The sequence below is a fragment of the Meriones unguiculatus genome, chromosome 12 (assembly GCF_030254825.1).
Source record: "Meriones unguiculatus strain TT.TT164.6M chromosome 12, Bangor_MerUng_6.1, whole genome shotgun sequence".
NCBI lineage: Eukaryota > Metazoa > Chordata > Mammalia > Rodentia > Muridae > Meriones > Meriones unguiculatus.
The window spans coordinates 20105110-20118222 of record NC_083360.1 but is presented as its reverse complement, the minus strand read 5'-3'; the positions used below and the strand labels follow the sequence as shown (position 1 = coordinate 20118222).

The following is a 13113-nucleotide window of genomic DNA, read 5'->3' as shown; positions in this document are numbered from 1 at the left end:
CCATCTTATCACAGTTGTATTTTCCAAAAACTTTACAATGACAATACTTTTAAAAATCTAAAAGTACGCATTTGAAAGCACATGCAGTGACTTTTAAAATAAATTGGCAAAGAAAATAAACTTAGATTAAAACATAATGATTTATTTGTGCATGTTTTAACATAGATAGGTTCATATTATGGAGCAAACCACTTTTTTTTAGGTGTTTGGGAAACTAAAAAGAAAGAAAAGAAGCGTGGCACATACAGGTTTCTGTGAGATCCCAGGGCACTCTGGGAGTTGGCAAGAGGCTCAGCGCAGACCAGGTCTAGTTTCTAGGACTGGGTCTTGCAAAATCAAATACGGCTTTGGAGTTGACCTCGCCACAGTAGCGGGGAACTCCCTAGGTTGGGACTTTGTGCTTTAGAATCATGAGCCTGGGGTAGACAACCTTTAATATCTATTCTAGTTCAAAAGCAGAGGATTCAATAATGTGAAAGCAATAGACTTTGTCGAAGCAGAGCCTTTAAAAGCAGGTAATATGCACAATTGCTTCATTCCAGTTCTAAGTAAGAAATTTCAGCCAACTGCAGGCTAATCATGGTTAAAGCAATAAGGCATACGAATGGATGCTTTTTTGTGTGAGCTGCCAAATGATCTGCCTGGTTTATTGGTTTAGCTTGTGCTTGTCTACACAACTTTTCAGTATCACAATACAATCCTCATGAGTCCTAAGAAGTGACCTACATTGGAAAGCAAATTTAACAAGCTTTGTATGGGGAAGAGAGAGAGAGAGAGAGAGAGAGAGAGAGAGAGAGGCAGAGACAGAGACAAAGAATGTAATCTACAAATAATTTGATATATTTTAGCTATGCAATATATATCTCCAGAGAGGTTGATAACAACTGTTTATTGATACAGAACTTTTAATAAAAATAACAAGTGCCAGCCCGGCACGAGTGGCACACACCCTGAGTTCCAGTGCTCAAGGAGGCAGAGACAGGTGGATCGTTGTGAGTTTGAGGCCAGCCTGGTCTACAAAATGAGCTACACAGAGAAACTCAGTCTCAAAACACAAACAAACAAACAAAACAAAAAGTTAACAAGTGCATGGTGAACAAAGTATTCAAACATATATGTCATGTAGCCTTCACTATCAACAACTGAGGAGAGTCCACTGTAAAATCTGGGTGACAGGTCAGCACAATGCTGTGACATAAAGGAAAGCAGGGAAAAGTGTTACGAACTTGATCCCTCTGTCCGGAGAAAGGCTGCACAAAACAGCTTGATGCATCCCTGGATCATGGTGTGAGTTTATACTGTGTGAAGGACTAAACCACACGGTACCATGCTGTTTTGGTGGAAAGGCTTTTATCAGTTTAGGCACACAGGGGATTCTTACAGCTTCTTGGTGCTGACCTAGCTCCTTTGGAGTAACCAGCACAGGCTGCATATTGAGTGAGGGCTGTTCCTTCTCAGAAGAAGTGGTCAGTCAAGGGCAGCAGGGCTGTGCTGCCCAGCCCTCTTTTGGCATTGCTGCTTATACAGCCTCACACAGGCAGTGGTGGAAAGGATCGTTTCAATGTTCAGTTGTCTCCACTGAGTTCTTAGATGGAGTAAACCCCATCCACCATATTTTCCCAGTGGGATGAAGTACATATATGATTTTATATCCTGATCAACATTTAATACATAGCCATGGTGTCCTAAGGGATAATCATGATCTAGGGCTTAGGGGAGACATAGGCATCTCATCAAGCCATCACTGTTCCACATAGAAGTGTATGGTAACTGTGCCATCACTACTATGCATCAGGGAAGAGCCATATATATATATACGGAGGACACCAAAAACACACACCCAGGAAATGTCACAGCAAGTTCTGCTCATAAAGTTAGGTGAGGATACCAAGCTGGTTTTGTACACACAGCTTACTGAAAGAGCAGAGAAAAGGCACATCACTGCAAGTCCATTTATCACCTATTCCATGTCAGCCATGTTACAAGCATCTGACACACAGTGTAACAATAAGTCTAAGAAACCAAGGTTCAGAAAAGTTATGGAACTTCGCCACAATTTCACAGCAATTAGAAGACAGACACAAGGTCTACATCTGTTTCATTGTAAGCAATATTGATGTTGAGGTCTTGCTTTCCCAAGAAATGGAAAAACAACAATATATTCATGCTCTCGTCACCAGAAGTTGCACACATATACAGATGCCAAACACCAATCTGATTAGGATAAGCAGCCCTCCTAAACGTATACCATATAGTTAGAAAATACAGTGCTATTATAGACTACAGCACCATAAATGGATGTAATCTTCCATATTTTCTGTTGTGCACTTCAGGTTAGTTCTTTGGTGGCCCTGGAACAAAGTTCTACAAATGCAAAATGATCTGAGAAATACGATCTCAATGGGCCTCAGATAGAACCTGAGACAGGAGGAGTCAGAGAAAAGGGAAGGAGGGGGAGAATAGGAAGGGAGGAAGGGAGAAGAGGGGAAGAGGAAGAGGAGACAATAGAGTAAGAAGAAGAGAGGAGAAGCGCGAAGAAGGGGAGACTGGGAAAAAGCTGTGGACATATCAAATAAGACCTCTAAGATCACTAACAATATTTTTAACCAGAAGTCAGAAAACTCCTAAAAGATCCACAGCACTCAGGCTTTCAGAGATGGGTCTCTTTCCTCAGAGTACCATATTCTAGAGGAAGCAATGTCTCCCAGGCTGATAGGCTCCAACTGGAACTTCAGGCAACTACATTATGTAAAATTATATGTCACCCCAAACAGTAGCAAAATAATCTAATTTCCTTCCCCAATATGTCATACACCTGCTGTGGGGATGGGTAACACTTCTAAACAGGACAACTACATCCCTGCCCTCATAGAGTTTCTTATTCTCTGAACGACAAGTGAAAACTGAAGGACACAAAGATGAAGTCAGCATCCCAGTAAGTGGATCAGTCCATTGGATAACTTCATATCCAGGAGAATAAAGCCAGCAGAAATTTGATGTGGTGTTTTTGATGTTATTGTGATTTGTCGGATTTTTAGCATGGGGACAGGAGCTGGGAGAAAATGAAGCAGTGTCTGCGGAGGGAGGTCTGAAAAGGGTGGGAGTTGATTATGATCAAAATGGATTGTATGAAATTTCCAAAGAATTAATAAAACTATGAAGATGATGGTGAAGATGAAGATGAGCAGCAACCACCACCAGCAGCAAATATCAGCTTACAAAGATTCCTATGAAACAAATGAAAAGGACATGTAAGAGAGTGACCAGAATGACCCCAGTTTGAAGAAGATTAAGGAATTCCTCTCTAGAAAGAGAACATTAAGTTGATCATCACAGAAAATCCTATGTACTGAGACTTTTATCCTTCTGTTCATTTGAGATATGAAATTGATCCCCTGTAAAGAAGCCTGGTACATTGGCTAATACTGACCAGGTATCTTACTAGTGATATGAGTTATTCTACAGGAGGCTATTGGCCTAGTCTCTAACAAAGGGCAAAGGCTGAGCAACTGGGAGAATTAACAGATCCAAGAGCAGTCCCTCTGGGCAAGGAAAACAATGGGTAGACTGGCCTTAAAGCCAGAGTAGGCTCTTAGAAGACTTCCTGGGGGAGCACCAAAGATATCAGCTGGGCTTTTTATGAAGAAGAGATTGTTACATGGAGTGCAGACAGTGAACACAGGCCACCTGAATGTAGAAAAAAAAATGAGGATGGGACCACAGCATCAGCAGGACAAACACGGACCCTCTAATCATGCTTTTTCTTTCTAATTGCAAGGCTGAAACTGCAAAAGAGGCTGATGGAATGTTGTGGGGCTGATATAAATGCAGGCTGTAGCTTCATATCCCCTAACGGTGTGGGCAGCCAGGATACACACAGCCAGAACAGGCTTTACCTGTGAGTATGAATGTTGGTAATCAGAAAGTCCAGCCCGTCGAGATTTCTGGATGTTCCTACGGGGACTTAAGCGGTCTTGTCCTCACTTCCTTATCTCTTAAGAGAGAACCAGTTTACATGCATACAAGGCACAGGCACAGCAGAGGGTCAAAGAAGATTTATCTTATCTCTAGTCAGAGGCAGACATTTGCTCTATAGGCAGTGGCCTCAATGTTGGCCAGACTGGGCTGCATGTTTGGGAAGGAAACCGTTTCTCCCACAGAGAACTACAAAGATTAGCTGTAGACCCACTGGCTGAAGTTTTGGAGTGGACTGGATAGGATAAGGACAAAATCAAACATAGGAGCTGTCTCTCCTCCTATTCCTCTCCTATTCTGAATTGATTATCTGCAAAGGAAGCCCATGCTATGCCAAATTTTAACTTCAGTTTAATCTCCTAATACTTATACTGGATCCTCTTGCCAACTGAGAAACCATCAAAACTGGAATCCTGGCTTTACTCATTCTGCTACTGTTTAAATTAACCCAGAGTCAGGCCTGGTGGGAAATGCTTGTAATCCCAGCACTCAGGAAGCTGAAACAGGAAAATTGATCCAAGTTCAAGGTGAGCCTATGGCTGCATAATGAGTAGCAGGCCACCCAGACAGGGTGTCTAATGTCTACTAGAGTAAGACATTGTCCTCCAAAACACAACGAATAAACAAAAAGACAACCCAAATATTAGCATTAACAGTAAACCACTGGAGAGAAAAGCAGATACATATTTAAGTAAAAACAAACAAACAATCAGGTGGCCGTGCAAAATAATTTACCGATTCAGAGACCCTTCAGATAAAATGAACTTATCAAATATTTTTCCATTGGGTACACGATTGAGGGTCTTTTCCAATAACTCAGTTGTAGTCCTCATTCCTGGCCTTTCAGATGTTTCCTAGGATCTTGTTCTGCCAGGCAGGGGTGGTGAACACCTTTAATCCCAGCCCTGGGGAGGCAGAGGCAGGGGGATTCCTTTGAGCTAGAGGCAAGCCTGGTCTACAAAGCTGGCAAAGGCTACACTGAGAAACCCTGCATCAAAGAAAGAAAGAAAGAAAAAGAAATTCGTTCTATATCAGTTTGTATCTTTGTCATGTGCGGTAGCTACTCCCTAAGCCACCTCACAAAGTTAACACATCCTGAAACAAAACAAGTAAATTCACATTAAAAGGTTTGTACAGAGGGCTTGAGAGATGGCTCAGTGGTTAAGAGTACTGACTGCTTTTCCAGAGGACCCAGGTTCAATTCTTAGCGCCCACATAGTAGCTTACAACTGTCTGTAACTCCTGTTCCAGGGGATATGACACCTTCATAGATGTACATCCAGGCAAAAGACCAATGTACATAAAAATAAATAATAAAAAAGGGTTGTGCAAGTGAAACAAGACCCCTGCTGCTAGATCTTATTTCTAGAGGTGCTATGGCAGAGAAGAAGGCACTCTGAATATGAGTGGCAGTCGCATAAGATTAAAAGACCTCTCTTTCGCAGTTTACTTCTAACCAGAAATACGGCAGGTAGCACCAGGATTGTCCCCAACAGAGTAAACACAGCACAAATGATACTAATAACCCTTCCCCCTACCTTTCAGGATGGCCTTCCCTGCCCTTAGATACCATGATACACTCAACATGATGCCTCTTCATGACAGTAGCTCTCTAAGTCTCCTCCCATCACCCAATCATAAACTCCTGAAGGATAGACAAGGTCTCAGTCGTCTCTGTTTCCAGATATTGTCACTGCCTGAAGTACAGGAGCTCTTGAAAGAATAGCTGAATTTTAAGCGTTAAGATTTTCCTGTGTTCTGATGGATGCTGCCAGAATTTACATTAAAAGGGAAAAAAATAACTCTAGGCTCAAATAAATGAAAAAGACAACAAAATGTCATCGCCACAATATACTAGGGGTACAGAGTAGGATAACAGTTAAACATTTCCTAAATGCTGTGCATTTTGATACTTCAAAAAGATTGTGCTTTGATCACTTTATTATTTTGAAGCCTACCAGCTCAATCTACATTTAAAAGTTCATGAATGCAGTTCTTAGCCACTTACAAAGGGGGTGTTTATAGCTGTTTGTTTTATGCTTTGTTTGCTTACTCCCAAAAGAGGTGCTCTGTTCTACTTCTGAAAAAAAAAAGTTAATGGGGATGGTTGCAATAAAAGGAGCCTCATAGCAGTATGCTCCGCTCAATTTAAATTAATTTCTTCCTGAAACACAAACAGAAAAGGTAAGTGCTCCAAAAATCTGCATCACGTTTAAATCCTGCTTCATAAATGTGTGTTGATTTCGTCTGATAAAAATCTGTGTTGAATGGGAGTTGAAAGATTTTTTTTTCCCCTTCTTCTTCTTGGCTTCCTACGAATAGTTAGTTTGCAGCAATTTTTAATTAAAAACAGTTCCCATAATAAGAAAATGGGGTGGGGTGGCGGAATCTCAGGAGAAGGGACTGCGTGCGCCAGCCCTGTAGTTTGCTTTCTAAGGCCATGTAGGTGGCTTGAAAAACAAGGAGTTTTGAAGTTCTCAATTTAAAAACTTCACTGTTGGTTTCATTTAACATTTTCAAAATAGCTGCTCTTTCTAATGCCAGCCCCTCCCCCACCCCTCCCCAACCCCCTTTGAAAACCGCAGTCCTTTTTTTTTTTTTTTTTTTTTACTGAACATTGAAAAACCTTTCATATAACGTAGCTCAGGGTACTGGCAACTTTCTCCTTCTGAATTCCTAGGGGGAGAGATCACCAAAGTATTACAAATCCCTTTTCTTGTTTTCTACCTATTCAAAGTTGTGATTTCCTTGTGACCAGGTTCTATGTGAATCATCAAGGGCACTGAGCTTTTCTGTGAGTATACATGGAGCCTGGAGCTGGAACCCTGTTACTGAGTATACACAAACGCAGCTGAAATCAAAGAGGGCAAAGCATCCCCCCTCCCCTCTCCAGTCTCTAGGGAGTTTTAGAGTTGAGTTGAGGAAGGGTGAAAAACAGTAGATTTGAATTTCAAGGTTTTCAAACATTTTAAAGCCTTCATATTAAATCAAGTAAAACTAAACACTATAATTATAATAAAATCCTCCTGTGGACTGCTTTTTATTGTAGTCACAGTTTTCTCATTTGCAATAGGATGTGTAATGTTGATAAAAGAAGAAAAATTCAAACCATAAGGATCTACAGGTTACTGGTGTTTTGTGTAATTTTATTAAAATTAGCACAATGAGTACATGAAAAATTAGAGTTCAAAACATCTCTGGAATAAAAACGTTTTTGGCCATTGGCATTAAAGGAACAAGACATTGAAAACTTATCTACAGTAACAAAGAATTGTGTAAGTCAGTTTGATGAACTGACTTAAAATGCTATAATAACCCAACACTAGTCAATTTCTCTACTCAAATTCGTATTCACTAGGACTTGCAGATAGCACACCTATATTTTCCTTTCCCAGTGTGGACCTCAGGAATTTTTTTTTTAACGGTTGTTTTTGTTTGTGTTGAAGCTTTTCACAGAACAAATCTTGAAGTCTTTAGAAGATATTTTTATGTCCTATCTGATTGGAATCTCTGTGCCATGTTAAATTAAACTATATAACTGGGTAGTCATGTTCGTCCAAAAGAAATTTGCACAGTGTAACCATTTAAATAAATGGACTTTGGAAGACTTGGAGGTCAATTCATGGTAGCATGCTAAATGAAAAAAGTAACCCTTTCGCCACTGCCCATGAGAACAGTAACACATATCTCAAAGTTTTCTTAATTTCATTTTAAAGGGAGGCAGCTTGTGGGTGTAGGGTGTAGGGTGGGGCGGGAGCTTGTCACATTTACCCAAATCTACTAAGGTGTTAATGCTGTGAAGAGACTTTATTTCCTAAATTTTATTTTATTTTAAATTAAAATAGATTTGGATATGTGCTGTTTACTTTTTAATGGCTCATAGTCCTTCCCAAAGAGCTTAGGTCCTGATCTCTTAAACTCTTGCTTTTCCATGAAGATTAGGGAGCTGAACAGCCTCATGGCAATCAGTCGTGGGGGATGTGAGGTGAAACTTTTCAGGGGCAGATGCCCCACAACAACTGTAGCTCCTGGCGGGTTACCAGGCCCCTCACAGAGCAGTCCCTGGGATTTCAATGGCAAGGCTCTGGAGTCCTCTCCACCCCTCCCCCTTTATCTCCTGGAAGCCCAGGTTTGCTAGTTAGCAAATGTTAATTGAAGATCTACTTAGTCTAGGGATGGCTGGCTCCACTGGAGCAAGCATGCTGTACCAGGCTTCCAAGCTTTCTTCTGGAATAGCTGATTCCCTCACTACCATTTTTAAGTTTGAACTAAAACCTCCCACAGAACATGTCTGCAGTCCTTACTCTGTTTCTTAATATTTTCTCATATTAAGACAAACGATTTTGAGCTTCCAAAATCAGGGGAGGTGGCAGGCGATATGCAGGTGAAGAAATCCAGACTCCACGCTCACTAGTTAGTGAGTGACAAGAATGAGCTAGAAATAGTGTTAACTCCTAGTGCTCTTTAAACCAATACCACCCAGTGTCTGAAGGACATTGATTTAATTGGAAGAAATGTCCAAGAGTGAATATACTGGGGTCCACCCACACAGGGGAGTAAGCAATGTCATGGTTCCACATTAGTTTTTTTTTTTCTTTTCTCTTTTTAAGACAAGATGTCTTTAGAATTACCTGCTTGTAATTTCCTCTTAGCTGAGTACATGTTCCAAAGAGAATATACAGTTGAGAAAGAGGGAAAGAGAGAAAGAGACAAACAGAGAGAACATACTATACCATGCATAAAAGAGTGAGAAGCAAGAGACAGAGTGTGTGAGAGAGAAGATGCTAATGATTATATGCATTGACTAAATACTAAAAGTGATGGTTCAACAGTCTATGAATTTTTGTGTCTGAACTGCTGGGTCAGTTTTGCAGTCTATGATAACTGTATCCAATTCCTATTCAGGTTTCAGGAAAACTACATTATTAAAAAAACAAAAACAAACAAAAAGAAAAACACCATTGGTCAAGCTACTTGGAACTTTTTTTATCCAAAGTTATTTTTTTCTTCAAGTATACATTATTATCAAATTTTAATATTTAATATGAATATATACTAGAAGCAATTAATGATTACTGTATTTTTTTCATATGCTATGAAAACAAATTTCTTGTGCTGAGACAAAGTGTCAATGTAATTATGTAGATAATTACTTTAAAATGACTTAATAAGAGGGTACAGGGATGGAGGTTAGTTCCAGAACACACTAAAAAATAGCTCGTAGTACTTTGTTGGCAGGACAAGTTAAAAACTCAAAGATTTGTCAAAGCAAGCTTGCCTCTCCTCTCCCGGTTCCTCAGCTCTAGTTAGAACAAAATCTTTCAAAGTCATAGCCTGCAATCTAAAAGTTGGAAGTTCTTGGGTTTAGCTCTCAAGAAAGATTAATGTGTTGTTTTGGAAAAGCATACTACTAATGGGTCACTTTCCGAACATCCCAAACATGAAACAGTGGGGAATCTACTTCATCTTAGGGATTTATATGGGGACCAGGGTGTGTGGGAGATCTTCCAGCTCAAAGCTAGATGCCAAGGGCTGTGGAAGGGTTCAGAAGCACCCAGAACCCAAGAATAGCTACCCAGCTTCCCCCAGTAAGAGGATGGGAAGACAGCCTCCACAAAGCCTCAACAACTTTCTAACAAGTAAACTGGACACAGGTTATCTTTCAAGAATTAAGCCTATGGTCTCTTTTATTGTTATTATTACTATTCTTATTCTTACAGAAATAGTCATACTTAGCAAAGGGCTTTTTAAAATTTTATTTAGGTTTTTTTTTTTTCCTTTTGGTTTTTTGAGACTGGGTTTCTCTGCATAGCCTTGGCTGTCTTAGACTCACTTTGTCCACCAGGCTGGCCTCGAACTCACAGCAATTCACCTGCCTCTGCCACCCTGAGTGCTTATTTAGTTTTATTATTTTTAACTTTTTATTGATTTTTTGATAGCTTTTTATTTTATTCAAAGTTTTATTGCAATTACGGGGTGCCTCAACTGTAAGACATTTCCAATCCTCCCATTTCTGAAAGCAGGCTCTGCCACTGATAGCTTACACAGGGACTGAAGATTCCAACACACTGTTACAAAGATTGCAATAGAAGATACAAGCTGTAACACACACATATAAAGCAACACACAATATGCACACACACACACACACACACACACACACACAATCCGGGTTGCTGCCAAGAACTCAACACTTTAAGCACAAGAATTTACACTGTACAGGATCTTCTGGCTTCTAGAAAGAGTCACAGTGCCAGCAATTATATTTAACATCCATGGTGCATTAACATATAAAGAAAACAGCAGTGATAAAGACAGCCGGGCTTTAAAAAAAAAACAAAAAACAAAACACAAGCTCTTGTCCAGCAGTTAGCCAATCAGAAAGCAGGTCACATCTTGTTAGCCCTATTCAATACATTAAACATCAGGAATTCTCTATGTCTCCGCAGACAACCCAAAGCAAGTGTGTTTTATTTTATCATACAAACTTAATCGAATCCTTTCCCAGAGTTAAAAGTCAGTCTTCAATCTCAATACGTACCAAAGCTATTCCCCCAACACCTCTGTGACATGACTTCTCTGGGTGTTTGTACTCTGAAGAGAAAACTCAATTCCCAGAGACTTCTACTTCCTCAAGAGACTTTGACACACCTACAATAGACACTTCAACACTGAGTCCCATGGTGCAAGCAGATGAGCCCCTGGCATCATGCTTTGCCACCCAGCCAGCCCAGAGAAAAATTAAATATTGAAATTGTGAAAGGAGTCTGGAGTTTTGCATTTGGAAAGTTCTGAAGAAGTCCTGGACTGGCTCAGTGCATGGGAGGCTCCGTCTCCCTCTCTCAGGAGGAGATCACAAACGCACAGAACTTAAATGGGGAACTAACTTCTGTCGCAAGGTAGAGTCTTTGGGAGGCACACACAACCATCAGAGAGGAGAAAGCAGAAAAACAGCACCCACCCCGCCCTACCCCCACCCCGCCTCAATCAACCTGTTTCTACATTTAACATAGAAACCGGCAAGCATGTGGGTCTCCCCCACCCCACCTCCTGAGAGTTTAGAAAAGTAGTCAGGACTCCTCTCTTGTCCCTTTTACCTAAATTTTAGCCACTTTGAAAAAGTAAGTGCAGGTTAAAACAGACTTCCTATGGAATTTGCAATTTATCTGTATATATTATATTACACACAGACACCCACACCAGATGCAAACATTCACAACATCTCTTGCAATTTATATCCCAACAAACATGACCATCTCTAAGCCTATAAACACCAGAGTTCTGGAAAACCTGCATTTCAAGAGCTCTCTCATATGAACCAAGTGCTGGCTTGTCTATTTGCAGATTCTAAGATTCCGGCAGAAACTGTCCCCAGCTCCAAGAGTTACTGTCCCTGGAAACCCAGCATTCAAACTCCTGGGTTCATCCTGCTGAGCTGATTCCCACCTACATGGTAGTAGCTGGTGGGACACTTCCCACTGAATTCAGCCAAGAACCCCAGGAAAAGCCCATGCAGTTTTTTGTTTTTTGGGGTTTTGTTGTTTTTTTTTTTAATCCACAAACACACGCCAAGGTTGAAGAACTTACCTCTGTACGAGACTGCAGTCTCTTGTTCATCTCATAGATTCGGTACTCTGGCTGTACCATGTATGGTGTATGTCTCCTATAAAATGGGCCGAAAGGAGAAGAATAGAAGGGGTCATGTGGTGTGCTGGACATCTCGCCTGCTTGTCGAAAATCAAGCTTAACAGAGTATCAGGAACGTCCATGCAGAGCACATGGGCTGTGTTCTTCACAGTACAAAGTAGACGCACGCACACACGCTCACACACACAGAGGCAGGCAGGCAGGCAGGCTGAACACACTGGCTGGGAAGTGCTGTGGGAGCCCTCTATAGCGAGAGAGGAGAGGGAGCGAGGAGGGAGGGAGGGAGGGAGCGCGGGAGGGGAGGGCGCACTGGAGCTCAGAGAGGGAGAGAGCGGAGGTTGGAGGTTGGGAGGGAGGAAGGGAGGGAAGGAAGGAGGGAGGGAGAAGGGGGAGAGGGAGTTGAGAAGAGAGAGAGGAGAGAGAGAGAGAGAGAGAGAGAGAGAGAGAGAGAGAGAGAGAGAGAAGCTGGATAGCTAGAGGCTCCAACTGCTTGTTTTTAAAGAAGCAGTTGGTGAAGAGGTCATTTCCTGTCCACACTGTAGACTAGTTCAAAAATATAATTCTCCTCATAGTCTGACAAGAGGTCTAAGGCTGAGTTTTAATTTTTTTTTCCCTCTAGCCAAGACCTTGCACAGCCTGATTGCTAAGCTTGTTAGCATAGAGGTGGGTTCACCCACTGCCTGAACCTCTCGCCCCTGACTGACAGCCACACTGTTGTAATGTATCAGAAAGATGACTCCCAAACACGGCAGCACTGGCACTCTGGTCCCTCTGAATTTGGAATGGTGATTCACTCCCTCTCGGGAAGATTCCTCTGGGCCCTCATCTCCCCACAGAGTTTTGGCTGTACCTGCTGTACTTTGGATAGCCAGCTGTGCCTTAGCACTCCCCTCCCCCTGCCTTCCAAACTATGCATATGCCCAGCCCCCTTCCAGACCTCCCAAAACCTCAGTCAAGCCCTTTGAAGGTGGTTTTAGGGGGTCTTTACTCAGGCTACCTGCAGAGTCTCAGGTAAAAACAGTATCATCCCCAACCTGAATGTGAAGCCATCCAAAATCCACCCAAGAGGTAATGGGTTTTTATTTCTAAGAGGGGAAAAAGAAATCCGAAAAGCAGACTGCACAGTAAGATAGGAAAAGCAAAGGAGAAAACATCCCACAAAAATGACCATGAAAAATTCAGTTGAGTAAGAAATTGCAGATAATTGAATGTATTGTCCCCCAAGTAACATGCCCAACTCTGATGGGGAGGAGAACTCTTCTTCCTCCAAGAGTGGCCAAGTCTATAAATATTAATTGTGGTATATGACAACTGAAAGAAACCTCAAATAGCCCATGGAAGGGGAGAATTGCTACAAAGAATTAGGGAATCTAAAAAAGAACCCAGTTGAGCTGGCTGCGGGGCTAACCAGAGCCCAGTCCCAGAAAATACAGATGCAGGAAGTTTACACTTACCTAATTCAGTGGTACTAAGGAGGAAAGGGGGAAAGGA

General features: G+C 41.5%; 1 protein-coding gene across 10 annotated transcripts in view; it reads right to left on the bottom strand.

The window, feature by feature from the left end:
• Ldb2 (LIM domain binding 2) overlaps positions 1-12022 on the bottom strand; it is a 325686-nt gene extending 313664 nt beyond the window's left edge. For 3 of the 10 annotated variants that reach the window (XM_060365361.1, XM_060365364.1, XM_021648606.2), the window contains exon 1: positions 11563-12016. In XM_060365361.1, coding sequence (XP_060221344.1) covers positions 11563-11694 — 132 coding nt within the window. In that variant the 5' untranslated portion in view covers positions 11695-12016. Of the gene's footprint in view, positions 1-11562 lie in introns of all 10 variants that reach the window. The other 7 variants (XM_021648605.2, XM_060365365.1, XM_021648608.2 and 4 more) reach the window with 5 other exon arrangements.
• Between the last annotated feature and the right edge of the window lie 1091 nt (positions 12023-13113).